Genomic DNA, 14,017 nt, shown 5'->3' on the forward strand with positions numbered 1-14,017 from the left:
AAGGGCCCAGAGATGATTAAAAAACCCTGGTATCAGGGGATTCAATGGAAGAAATTGCTTCAGGAAACTAAGGACTATAAGCTGAAAGCCTCAGAACACTTTCACAGCGTAGCAGAGGGACAGAGAGATCGGCTGTATAGTTTTCATTTCTGCTTAGTAGATCTGTTCCCATGCTGAGAAACTAAGTAGAAATTAAATTGTCAGCTCAGTCCTAGTGAGAGCACTCTTGTTAACAGATTAAGTGTCTGCCTTTGCCTTATGGTACTGTTTTCATTTTTCTGTGCCTTTAATTCTCTCTTTGAAAATGTGGATATATTTTTATTCTACRTCTGGATGTTCTGTATTTGACAAAGTAATGTTTTATATTGACATCAGATTTTTTTCCCTGTTTTTTCCTTACATTGATGTTCCTATTTCAAGATTTAAAGGGGATTTTCATTGGCAGAGTATTATTATTTCATTATTTTGTAGTGAATGCTTTCACTTATTTAGCTGAGATTTTCCAAGTCATTCCAGATTTGAGGGAGCCTTAGGTTTGCTCCTGATACCAGGCCAGTCTGAGAGCACAGAAGAGAAGAATACTATTAGCACCAAGAACAGGGCTGATGTGTAGTGCTGGTAGTGGCAGGGATCACAGTCACAGAGCTAGCATGCTCCCACTTAGCTAGTTACAATTTCAAGCGGCTACAGACAGTAGCCCAGGAGTTGGGGTAAACCATATGAGGACCAGGGTCACACAGCCAGCCCCCAAATCTAGGAGTTATAGTTTGCTTTTTTTGCAGCCTTTTCTGCTCAGAAACAGCCTGAGAGAATTCAGCACAGCTCAGAACTGAGTTGAAAACAGGTTTTAAAAACACCTCTGTATGTTGCTGTGAGGATGCTGCACCAGAGTTTGATGAACATTGACGGGGAAAAAAAGGTCCAAAATATTGGCTGTAAGAACTGTGCAGAACCTGGCACCCTTGCCTCATGTGTAAATACAAATTTGTAACCAGCCCCTACTTTGAACCGCCTATGTGTTGGTGTCAACGCAAGTCCTGGAGAAACTCAGCTCATGGCTGCACCAAGCAGGATCCACATCCTGTGATGGGGAGAGCAGGGCACATGCTGTGCTGGGCTGTTACACCAGCTTTACACTGGTGTGTGAGAGAAAACCTTTGGCTCAGTGATATCTAGGGAATGGCTGTCAGCCACCAGCCACTATAGCTCCCTACTCGTCATAGTCAGGTCTCCAGCTCGCACCACTGGAGGCCTCCAGCTGACAGGATCGATGGTTTAAGAGAAAAGAATATTCATAAACGCCCCGCTCACCTTATGCATACTTCATTTCTTGATAAGCTGCCTGGTCAAGCTGGATTTCTGGCATTTCAACTTTGGGTTTTGGTGTTTTAATTTAAATACTCAATTTCCAAATTAATTTCATGCTGGGAAGCAGTGATTGGCCATTTTATGTTGTACACATTGAAGTCAGCATCTAATAAATGTAATGACTTTCCCTACCTTCTTCCTATGGTGAAAGTAACAAATGGGTTTGTTTTACTGTTGGTGGTGGGCATTTCTGTTTAGTAATTGTGTTTTTTTTTTTTTAATCAGCAAGCAGTTAACACCAGGCAACAGTTCAAGGACGTATGCCTATTTAGGAAAGCATGCTAGTGCACAACTCTGTGGAGCTGCAGGACAAAATGACCAGTAGTATCAAGACCTAACAAAGAAAGAGAGTGGGGGATCAAGGCACTCCTCRTATCTGTATTACTTGGAAAGGAAAACTCCAAGGAATTGAGAATTAATACCTCTATTCCTGGCAAGTATCAGGACTCTTTGTAATGATAGATTTTAAGGAGAGAAGGGAGCCTGAATACCGGGCGCTCTAGCTTCCTTCCTAACAAAGAATCTAAAGCAGTAATTCCTGCATCAGATCATAACTTCTGTTTGAGCAACAATATTAGAGGGAGAAAACTATTTTGCCTTTATTCAAAGTCTTACAAGGTAAGAGAATTCACCCCTAGGTAAGTTGCTCCAACAGGCTGTCACTCTAACACTTTCCCTCTTACACCAATCATCTTCAATTAGAAAAATGATAATTCCCAGTTTTTATATAATACCACAGAGGTGGAAGAGGTCAAGATCCTAGTCTCATGGCTTCTGAAAGATGAGCTAAGTCCAGTATCTAACGGAAGAGATAAAAGTATATAGTGTATATTTATTTTTAGAGAGTAAAATCTTTTCAGTTCACATTTCAGAGCTTTTTTCCACATCCAAAAACAACACGAGGAGATGAGAACTGCTCTCCTCAGCATTCTGCAAAAGCTAACAGAAAAGAAGTCATTAGAAGACGGACCAGTATCGCCAGAAACAGACGTCCAACAAGCCAACAGATCAATGGGCTTAACAAATGAGAATGCCCTGCACACTAGCGTTTCCTTTGTGAGATTCCCTACTGCTTTGAATCCACGTATAAAGACTGAAATCCTATCTGTTGTGAACTGAATAGGGCAAGGATTTCTCCCGAAGGAAAGGTTTTTAGGTAGCACGTTGAAGAGGGTTTACTGTACAGAACAAAAGCAATCTAGTTTGCCTTTTGGAAGAGGATGAAGAAATTTTGCATAGTAGGTTACCTAGGACCTGACGTGGATGTTCAATGGGAATTATACTTACTGTAACAGTATTAATTTTCTATTGGTTCTTTAACACTGAGTCCAGTTCATGAACACACTTTTTTCCCGTATAGAAAGCTTTCCCAAATGACAACTGAAATTATTGTTTGTGTTTGTGTGTGTGTGTGTGTGTGTGCGCGAGAGAGAGAAATACTGTAGGTTATAGATTGCCTATAAAAAAAAGTTATAGAATGTCTATAGAAAAATAAACATTTGATATGTTCTCTGTTTCCTTCCTTTTATAAAGGTGCAGACTTACAAATCTTACTTGACGTTTACATTTCTGCTACATAATACTTAATGAAAATGAAATATTTGAGCCCAGGAATAATTGCTTTAAATATTTTGTGCAATAAAACTCAAGAAAATTAAAGATATTAAGGACTAAGACCCAGATTTAAGAAGTTATTTAATCAGATACTTAATTTAAAAGTCAGGGGTAATATCTCTCTCTCTCTCTCTCTCTCTCTCTCTTTTTTAAACAGACTTGGACATTAGCTTTTTTTTTTTTTTTTTAAGCTGAGAGTCTCATATAATCGCCTGATCCCTGCAGCCAGCGAAGCCTGAATATTTAAAGACTCAATAACACTGTTGGAGTTAGGCATATAATTAGGAATATTTTCAAAGCAGAGCCTGCTGTTGTAATGATTGCTGTGAATTATCTTCAACATATAAAACTACTCTGAATTCTGGTCTGCATCGTATGTTGGGTGTTGTACAAACACAATGTTTGCAAGAATTCCTGCCCCACAAAATTCCTAATCTGAACAGAAAAAAAAGACAAGGGCAATGTGCCCTAAAATATAATTGACAATGGCATCCACCACGGAGTGACAGAGTAGAACTAGGAGACTCAGCTCTTTTGGCCCCCGGTCAGGTGCTTTGTCCTCTCTACCAAATGATCCGTAGTGTAAATGTTACAGCTAGGTTCAGCTGTCTTGAGTGGAAGCAGAATCCTTGCTGAATTTACAGTAATGTTGTCATTCCCACTTAACAACAAAAAACCTCCTGCCTTTTTCAGGAGTTTGAAGTGTAAAGGTAAAGCTTTGCTTCTAGGRTTGAACCTTAATGAGAGAGAAACCACTACCCACAACCCAGGAGGAGCTGGCTTTCAAAATTTGAAAAGAAATGCATGTGACTTGAGACACAAGGAGTGTTATTAAGCAGAAGCACTGCTTGAATTCAGGAATCTTTAAAAGTCTTTTTTTTTTTTTTTGTCTAAAATGTAGTTTGGCATTGTCTTCTCCAAACATTCAACTCATGCTTTAGGTAATCCTTGGGCATAATAGCAAGATTTAGGGAAAGGACAAAACATGTCAGCTAAACCCTTGAATTCTTTTGCTTTCAGACAGTAATATCAACACTTAAATGCTACTTCAGAATTGTTTCTGGCATTGAGTTAATATATAAATGTTTCCAGTGCAGAATTAATCTGCTTCCAGCTCAGCACACTGCTAGTACTGCAAAGCTCTTTGCATGTGTTTGTAAATGAGGCTGCTTTGAACAACTGGGGTTTTGAAAGGTAGGAGCTCTCTCTTCTGGTTTGTCTGGGTGGAGATCTCACTGGGGTACATGGAGAGGTCATACGTGGAGGCTTCAGCTAGGACAAATCCTAGAGCCTGAATCCGAGTTTGTGGGAATAAGTCTGCTGACAACATTCGAGTTACAGGCAGGGAAACTACTTTTTGCCGAGCGTATATTCATCACATATCGGTGCTGTTATCAGCACCACATGAATTAAATACAGCGCATATGTTACAGTGTTTACCAAGTGCTACCAACTGTGCCAAGAAACTTTAGCTAGGGGGGCATGACAGAGTGCAGTACCAGCCTGTGTGAGAAGGCAAATCCTCACAGTCCAACACAATTCACTCAGACCCTCCCAGAAGATRCTCTCTTCCACAACAGAGGAAAAAAACCCTTTTCAAAGCAGGACTGAAATAACTTGAAACGACAGTGAATTGCTCCAGTACTGTGAAGTGTCACCACTAGGAGTCTTGTGTGCTGTTAGGTCCTGGTAGAGCTTTGGGATCTGCTAACCCAGAGGCTGCTCACAGCAGATGCTGATACCTGCTAAGGGCCTAGTTCAAGCAGCTTAAGAAAATACTTATGTCTGAGCTGAGACTGAACACAGGGGTCTCTCCAGGCCATTTCAATGTGCAGTGAGACAAATCAGCCTCATCTGTCATTAATTTGAGTAACATTATGTAGAAAAACTGAGAGAGAACGATAAAGCGACATGGGGGTGGGGGCGTTCGTTTTCCTCGGAGCAAAGACACTCTAATGCAGCACTTGGGGGGGGTAAATTCTCCACAATTTGCTGGCACTAGCATCAGTGACAGGAAGGAAACTGCTTTAGCAGGAACTGACCCTGCATCTAAGGATGCTACACTAGTTCCTCAGATTCAACAAAGCACACACAGGTATATTTAAGATTTAACTATACACTGAAATTTGTTTCTATTCAGTAAATGCTTGCAAGGACATACAAACACACAGATAGCCCTAAGTCAGCAAGCGAGCCTATCCCACCTTAAAAAAGTGTCAGACAATAAAATCCAACCTTAGAACTGATTTAACCTTTCCCCAATGGCGACAAATTTCTCCCTGGATGATTTGGTGCTCAATTTATCTCACATGCACTTGCCTTTCAGTCAGACAAGGTTTGTGGGTAGAAATGCCTACAATACATCCTTAAAGCAACTGCCGTGATGGGCTGTCTTTCAGGGCACAGCCTGATCATTTTGTGTGCTGTTAGCGCTGTAGATTTTGCTTGTATGCAGCTGCAGCATACAATGTGGAGAATCTTACCTCTCCATTCAYGCAACGGAGTCAATGAGCTTGGGGTGAACCAGCAAAGCTTACATGAAAGCTTAACATTAAGCATGAGCTCAAGTACTCTGCTAAGTCAGGGCCTTTCTCAGGAATGATAAATGTGAAAAGCATGGAAAAGCAGGATGAGTCCATGTGGACTGAAGACATAAGAAAGTACATCTTCAGCATCGGGCAAAGTATTTGCATACATTACAGTGGCCATCGGACTGTGGAGGTTCATACTTTTCTAACGCAGGAGAACATTCCTTTAAGGTAAACACAACAGTTGGGCTTATAAAGGTTATTTATTTACAATTAACTCCTATTTTTGAGTCCAGCTTTCAAAACAACCTCTTTACTGAAGCTTACTCATGAACCTGACAACCATAAATATCAATCCTGAATTTGCAAAGATAGCCTTTGACTGGCAGCATAATTAAAGCCCTGACAAACAACAGATAAACCCAGATCGATTTTGGAGAACTCATCCTTTTGCAAATTTCACATGGTTTCAAAACCATACGGGAAGGAAAATATCAATATTTTCTTGGTGGATATGAAAAACCCCATCAGCTTGACTGAAATAAATTATTATTAACAGCCCATTTACTCCTACCAGCAGCTGCTAATTTAGCTGAAGATCCCAGTTGGAGGAATCAGGGTGACAAATTTAAGTCAGGCATCCTAATGGAGCTGGGAACCTGGACTCAGATCATCTGATAAATAAAACGGCGAGTACATACGTGCCGACAGCGTGCAGCATTCCAACAGAATCTAGTGCGTCACGGGGCCATCCATATGTTCCACCATATGTCCACGAGGAGTGGGGTCCAGAATCACAGTGTCTGGAAAGGGTAGGTCTCCCAGGCTCTCAAGATACCAGCCAGGATCCCAATTTTGCTGTATTAATTGGTGTGCAAGCACCTGTATTCCCTCCAACAAATYAGCAGTTTTAGCTCAGAGGGTAAACATGGAACATAACCAACTGTTTGCTGATTCAGAAGCTGGCTCACTCTAGGGAAGTTCTGCTAGGGAAAAAAAGGTTGCTCTGGGCTGCGTTTCTTCTGAGCCAATTCAATCTCTGGATATTAACCACAAAGAAGCTGCAGCAACAGAGATGTAACCACGTAAAACAGCAGTACTGATGAGCATCTAGAAACAGACTGGATTTTAATAGCCTGGCAGAGGGGAATACAATTTAGGCTAGCTCCATAAGAGACAGGTTGCTTTATTCTGTCTTCTATTCTGCTCTTCACTTGCATTTTTTTGGGGGCAATTAGCTGCAGCATATTTTCACATTTCAGTCCTACCTTATCACTGTCCACTGTGTTCTGTGATGTCCTGGATGCAATGGAAATGGTGTCAGGTTGACTGCTCCCATCTCCTTGGCTGTCAGCATCATCTACTCCGTCTCTGCAAAAGAGATAATAGGGAAACAACAGCACTTACTTAATGCGCTACCTTGGAAAGTGCAAAATTTTATAGGTGGATTTGAGAAGTGTAGAGTCAGCAGGCCAGAGCTGGCTTTATGCTAAAATTACCTCACTGATACAGCCCATGTTGCTATGTAACATGCAATTTAAAATGAAGTCACTCTCAGCCATTGGGTTGGGATTAGCACATAATCACAACGTTTGTTGCTGGAAACAGGATGGCCATTCCCTGTGTATTTACAGCAGAGAAGACTCTGGTGTTCAGAAATAGCTCTGTAATGAGGGTGTCGGGCAGAAATTTCCCTCAWTTTAGATTTCTTCCCTAACCAAAACCAGTGAGCCCTGGCTACATGTGACACTGAAGGAAAGGGCATTTCTCCTGTGTCACAGGAGCCCACATTTTCAAGAGTTTAATACTAAGCCATAAAAATGATATCCAAACAAATACAGAGACATTGTATACCTGCACCAGTGTGCTAGCAGAAGGTGTTTCTTTCCCTCCTGCAATACTCCTGAATTTTATTGGTCTTTCAAAATAGACATTTAAAGAATATGAAAAACATATTTAAGGACAAAAAAAATCTGATATTCCAGTTCCGCACTAGAAAACTCTTGTATTGGTGCATGTCCCATGGAAGAAAGGGCTGAATTTCTGCCTTACTACAAATCTCCTGGGTGACCTTGATCAGTCAGTCTCTGGATGCTTCTACAGTACAACTTGAAGTCAGAGAATTGTTACATGATAAAACTTAATGAGGAAGGGGAGATGCTCAAATTACAGGTGACTTTTTGGAATGGCAGCATGGGAATCAAATCTTAGGACAGCAAAGAACAATCAATTTCATGTAATTTCTATTTAATCCTGAATTCAAAGAGGTTGACACAGAATTTTTTAATATTATTTTCCAGGGCGTAAAGCAGTTCATATTTGATGAGGAAACACAGATTCTCTAGTCTAGTAATATATTGTCATGACCAGTTATGATTCTCATTGTCTAACAATTCGAAACACCAAACTGGAAAAAAAGAATCTGTTAACACTCAAATACGTAGAAGTAAATTCTATTTCRGGAAAGAAAAAAAACCTTAGACTTGGTGAAGAATTTTTACTGTTCATTTTTCCCCAGTATTTTGGAGTAATATAATAAAAGACATTCATATGGATCTCACAGAAAACCTTTCTAGCTACTTTTCTCCCAACAAGGCAGAACAAGCAAAGATTATGAAAACTGCTTTTGACTACAGTAAGAAAATGTAAATGGATCCAGTAAAAAGCCCACAGACACCACATTGCTGTTAGTCAACAAAACTCTAGTGATTTCACACTGTATGGAATGACGGAGGTTACCTTCTACTGTTGTTTCGCTGTTTTGCTGGTGTCTTGGGGAGCTGAATTGGCTCTTTCAGAGCTCCTTTCAGATGGATAATCCTTTCTTGAATGACTTCCCGGATATTTTTGATCCATTCCTGTTTTGTTTCAATACTGGATGCCTAAAATTCCAGAAGGCAGAAAGGCAGACACTTTATTATATTTCCAACATGTCACCTCCTATGTAGAAGAATCATGGTCAGCTGTAGAAAAGGCATGATTAACTGTTTTGCCTCTCTGCTGTGTTGTTTTAGCTGCTGGAATACCTGGTGGCCTCAGGAGAACTGAGAGGGTATTTTAACCAGACCTACTTGGCAAGCAACAGCAAAGCAGTTAAGCTCTGGATAAATATATTTAATGCTAGCAATACAGCACGCTCTGTGGAGGGAAAATAGGTTATCAGTTCACAGCTGGGATTTCCTCAGACAAAATACTACAGCGTGAATACTTCGTTAGGAACTCAATTGACAGAAACGGCTGTCAGCTCTGGAGGTCTGAGGAAAAGGTTGACTGCTGACAGGCCCAGCAGCAAAAGCCTAAGAGCAATTACAATTCTCAGCCCAAATACCCTCAGATGTGCCCTGTGTTAGACTATGCAACTGCTCAACCCAGATTGCAAGAGGAGAGAAAATTCAGCGAGGCTGCACAACTGCACTGTCTTAATTCATACTGTGGCCCTAGAGCTGAATTTACTCCTGATGGAGGCATGGTCCCTCTGGGAGGCATGGGAGCCATGTGAACATGAGAATGGCAGAAAACTGACCTTTCATTTAGCGCTCCCAAGGCCTCACCTAGAAGCTCTAAAGGCAAAGAAAGCAAGCAGAAAAGACTTACTTTCAGCACTGTTTTATTGTCCGAGGATGGTGTCCGGCCAGACCACAAAGCAAATTTACAGGGATCTCCTTCAACATGTTCAGTCACTCCCAGTTCTGAGGTCTAGTGGAGAAAAGATGATGAGAGATTTCATATGCATGAAGTCTCTTGAGTCCAGAAAGTTTTACATATGTAGGGGGAAGTGGGGGAGGCAGGGATGGATAAGGGAATGAGATCTTATCTCTGCTTTGCTACACACAGATAAAAGAAACAGAAAACCAGCAGGGGATGGCAGGGAAGAGTGAATGGTTTGAGTGATCCTCCTTGCATTTCTCACCATCCCCTCATACCTCACTATCTTAAACCTCTCCAGACTCACTGTGAGCTTGGCTTCCAGGTGTAGCCCTGCTCCATGAGCCTGTGGAGCCCAGAGCCAGCCATTCTGGTGTCATGGTATTCCCAACCCAACACGGGGACATGAGTCATCCCCCAAACTCCACCTCTACCTACAAGAAACACAACACCCAGAATATCTTCTTTGAAGCCACACCTACCAGTAACTTGTTCTTGTAAACGTATTTTGTGTGTCCTGAAGAATCTTTGATCTCTTTGCTAAACACCAAAGAGATTTCAAAGAGAAACAAATGCCTCTCACGGCCTTTCCGAATGAGAGACTTGGGATCCCACACTTGGAAGGAATCCTGAAGGATCAGCTCTCCCTGGACGTCCAGGTTCTCATCAAATCCTAAATAAAGCACACACAACACACTGTCTGGCATTTGTTCTTGGGGCCAGTATTGCCTATAAACAACAGGGCAGGAAGGACTTGGAATAAGAAGGTCAGGCTCTTCACTGTGCAAATCCTGAAAGGACATTAATGGGCAACCACTGTCTTAGTGAAAATCTTGTTTTCTTTTCCTCTATTGCCATGGTATAATTATCGCACCAGTGGTTCATACGTCATATGTACTAAATGGGACTGCTACCGAGTGTAGTAGTATTTCCTCAAAGATAAATATTATAATGGGTTCAGTGGTGGTTACTGTACACAGAGTTGCAATGCAGGGAATCTTATGCACGTCACCATAATTTCAGAGAAGTGTAATGTGCAGTGGCTAGAAGTGCCCTATCACACCAGGATTCCTTTGAGCATGCTAACCAAATCTCCAAGGGCCTGTCTGATCCCACAGTGAGAAGCTGGAGCTATAWTTTTAAGTACTAACTGGGATGGTATTTGAAACAAGCTCTCCAGGAAGAGCTCCTGACCCTCCAAGCTGCATGTCAAAAACATTCAAAAGGCTGAGGATCACAGTGCTCACCCCACACAACCTGGAGGCCTGAGGGGAAAGGGGAGCTGGTAAGTGCTCCCCACCACGGGCTGGACCCAGGATGCCAGTGCAGCTGTGTGCAAGGTGCCCTCACAGCCGCTGTCTCAGCAGTCCATCGGTCATACTTCTCTCCAGAGTTGGGTATTGCTCCTCCACCAGCGCAGCCCTGCTGCTGCTTGTGCCAGGAAGCCTTGGCAGAACAGCAAGCAGCCCTGGTCCCTCATGTTGCCTACCCCTGCTCCAAATATTTAGAGAAAATGTTTTATTCAGAAGACAACTTTCCATGTGCTTGCCTACCCTAACAAAACCATCCCTTGCATGGTGCTGGTGATCTCGTGGGGAAAGGTTATCCGAGCGCTGTTTTGGGAAACCTGCTTTTCACCAGACACTGCAATAAAAACCATCTTCACTGTGTTCTTACCTATGTGAGGTCAGTTTTTCTCTTGGCAATTTTAATCATCTGGTCCTACAGTGTTGCTTAGCTAGTGGTACAACGTCCTTTTCCCTGACTGTTTTCTACTCTTCTCTTTTCCTGGTTCTGACTTAAGCAAGGCTGGAAATGATTTTTCTACTCCAATAAAATGTTTGAGAAACAATAAAGCATCTCTGTCCAGACTAAAATTTTCAAATTTTAGAAATATGCCACACATCAAAAAGCCAATAAATGATTTAACTTTAGGGCAATYAAAAATTTTTTTTGTAGTTTTAAAATACTTTTTTTTTTTATCTTTAGGTAATTTTACTAATGTTTTGAAACACAAACCGTTTGGGCTCGGAAAGCCAGAACTTTTTTTTTTTATGTTGAAACAGAGTATTTAGAAAAGTTTTTATGCACTAATCATTAGGGCCTGCAGGCAGCTAAACTGATAATGTTTCAGGAGTGTTTTTTTGTTTCAGTAAGCAGGAGTGTTTTCAGCAAATGTTTGTGCATGTGTGTGTGTATATATGTATGTATGTATGTATGTATGTATAAAATTCCAACAATTCCTAGCCCGTTTTAATTTTTCCAAAACTTCTGAAGACATTTCAGAAGGAGCTAGTAAATACCTGAAAATGTAAATCAGTCAACTGTATTGCTGCAGTTAACCTGTAGCAGCTTTTTACACAAGATACAAGGTGGCTTCATGCATTCGCTAATCCCTCCCTTGCCCCAGCCACCTGCCCCTCTGCTACCTTCCAGCATGCTGACATGCATTGCATCGTTGGCCTTCTTGGGGACGCTGAGCATCACTTCCAGACCATCTTTGAGTTCCCCTTTGCCCTCTTCACAGCAGGTTAGCAGCTCCTAAGAAGCAATGCAGAACACCTATGAAAAAAATTCTGACCAACAGGCAGGCTCAAATTCAGATTGTGTTTCTTGCTTTATAGAGCACAAAATTGCAACAACTTTGCTAACAGTGACAGGATAAAGCTGAACTGGATCAAAASCCACTGTGGATGCTCAAAGTTAGTGGGGATCAAGTGGGAATGACTATAAAGCAGGACAGACAAGCTGCTCTCAAATGAGACTGTGCATTTAGAGGTTTTCTGGGGCTTTCTATCTATGCTGCAGACTTCARTCAGTGCAGCTCTGCAAGCCAGGGTTGTGGGATCCCTGCCTGAGCCAGCAGCACGGGTCACTCTCGCAGTGTAGTCAAGGCTGGCAGTGTGCTGCACCCAGGCAGGTAGGAAAGATTCATCTGAGGAGGAAGCCAAAGGGGTGATGACTGAAGGGGTGTTTTAGCCCTCCCATTAGCTCTGGTTTGTGTGGTGCAGGCTCGTTGTCACATGGCACTGACGAGGTTGCGGTAAGCCCATCTGTTCTTTCAATAAAGTGGTACAAAACACAGATTTGCCAACACATCAAATGTACCCAGTAAGTGCCTTGCTAGTACAGTATATCACTGCTTTTGTGTATACACAGGAAGGTCTAAAGACTTGCAAGTATAATCTATGGTCCAGGCTTTTCAAAGTCAGAATCTGTTTCTTCCTTTATCCCCCAGGTATTTTTTCTTCATTTCTTTGTTAGTTTTGAAGTGGACAGTGGCTGGTCAAGTTAGATCTAAAATTCACCTATTCACAAGAAATTGCAAAAAGCTGTAACCAATTTACAACAAACTAGCATGGGAAATGTTAACTCAAAAGTCTTCTGCTTTGTATATGCATGTTTTCCTTGTTTTTCAAGCACAAAAGTATCAGCTCCCAAACAGAATCTAATGCTAGTGAAGGAAGCTCTGACAAAGGTCAGTGAAATTTCCCAAAGTTCATTACTGCTTGAAGCAGCTGAGCTGTCACTGAAGCCTCTAATCAAAATGTTACATGTCCCAGACTTAGCAAGAAAGAAAGGAAAGAAAAACAATTCAGTCATCTCTTTTTCCCAGTTTTCTCTTTTTAGGGTTAAATCCACTTGGATACCCCAAAACAGTTGAAGCAGCTGATCATTTTTTGCTGTTTGTTTTTTCTTTCTGTGAGTCTTTTCCTTTACAGTATCCAATCCAATTTCACACTTTGTTGCCACATTCAGGCCTGAGAGGTAGGAGCAGCAGCTCAGCAGTGCTGCTCACAGGTCATGAACAGTTTGATGAGGCAGCTACCTGAAGAATAAAAGGTAACTCATTAAACCTATGAACTGCTTTGCATGAGATAATTTAGCCAGGTCCCTAAGGTACCTTCAGTAGGAGCTGGTATTTCGTGATCCTCTGGACAGGCTTGATTAAGTAAGAAGAGATAGAGTTGGCCAGACCATGCCTTTGCTGAATTTCCTGTAAGAGACAGAAACAGCAGTCAGTCATGGAAAACTTCTAGCCCCCTGCCAGACAGAACTATCCATAACTAATTTTAGTTATGGATCTCTTCATTTCTTTGTTTAGATTTTTTAATTCTCTTTAAACTCACTTGCAAATACCAATGTTGTTTCAGAGGTTGGCAATAAACTGCAGAGTCCCCCTGTGGCCATTTAAACTGCTGGAGCTCTGTGCAAGTTGAACTAAGGCTGTGGTGAGTAAACTACACAGGTTTTGACTTAAGTATGACTTTTCTGTCATGTCAGCTGGTTTCTTTTGGCTATGAAGGCTGAAAGCAGAGTCTTCACGTTCAATTAAAGTAACATTCAATCAAATTCCACAAATAGGGTGCAATTTAGCTGCCTAACATAAGCATCTAGTACCATTTGAGAGCTCTAAGGTAACTGAAATGTCTGCATGGGACTAACAGGTGTGTCACACAGCTGACAGACCTGTGCTGTTCTGAGGTGCCAGCTGGGAGCAGGAGAGATACCCTTATGATATCTATCACAGCATTGAATATCTCTGGTCTGGCAACTGAATTACATCCTAAATGCCTGTRTTGATCACTGTGATGTTCTCATGAACTTCTGGAGGCATCTCAGATAGGTACCTGGTGGGGTCTGCAAAGGGCCCAGCTGCCTCGTTCCAGTGGCATTTTGGAGCTCCCAAAAATCCCACAAGATCCTAACACACATATTAAGTGATCTAAAAGCCGTTCAAGATCTGATTCCTGGTGCCCTACAGGGGCAGATTACGTGCTCAAGTACAACAGACTGGAATTCCTTCCATATGCACCCTGAGCAGACGGATCCTGGGCATGCCTCTCCCTTCTCCTCAGGTA

General features: G+C 41.8%; 1 protein-coding gene across 1 annotated transcript in view; it reads right to left on the reverse strand.

Moving 5' to 3' along the window:
• Positions 1–14,017, reverse strand: part of LOC112973832 (kalirin) — a 267,351-nt gene that overhangs the window by 40,119 nt on the left and 213,215 nt on the right. Inside the window, exons 28-33 of the mRNA XM_026082189.1 lie at positions 13,060–13,152; positions 11,585–11,696; positions 9,638–9,828; positions 9,105–9,206; positions 8,250–8,392; positions 6,779–6,881 (exon numbers count right to left, since the gene is read on the reverse strand). Of these exons, the coding sequence (XP_025937974.1) occupies positions 6,779–6,881; positions 8,250–8,392; positions 9,105–9,206; positions 9,638–9,828; positions 11,585–11,696; positions 13,060–13,152 (744 nt within the window). The remainder of the gene's footprint in view (positions 1–6,778; positions 6,882–8,249; positions 8,393–9,104; positions 9,207–9,637; positions 9,829–11,584; positions 11,697–13,059; positions 13,153–14,017) is intronic.

Source organism: Apteryx rowi, unplaced genomic scaffold (assembly GCF_003343035.1).
Source record: "Apteryx rowi isolate R43461 unplaced genomic scaffold, aptRow1 scaffold_57, whole genome shotgun sequence".
Lineage (NCBI taxonomy): Eukaryota > Metazoa > Chordata > Aves > Apterygiformes > Apterygidae > Apteryx > Apteryx rowi.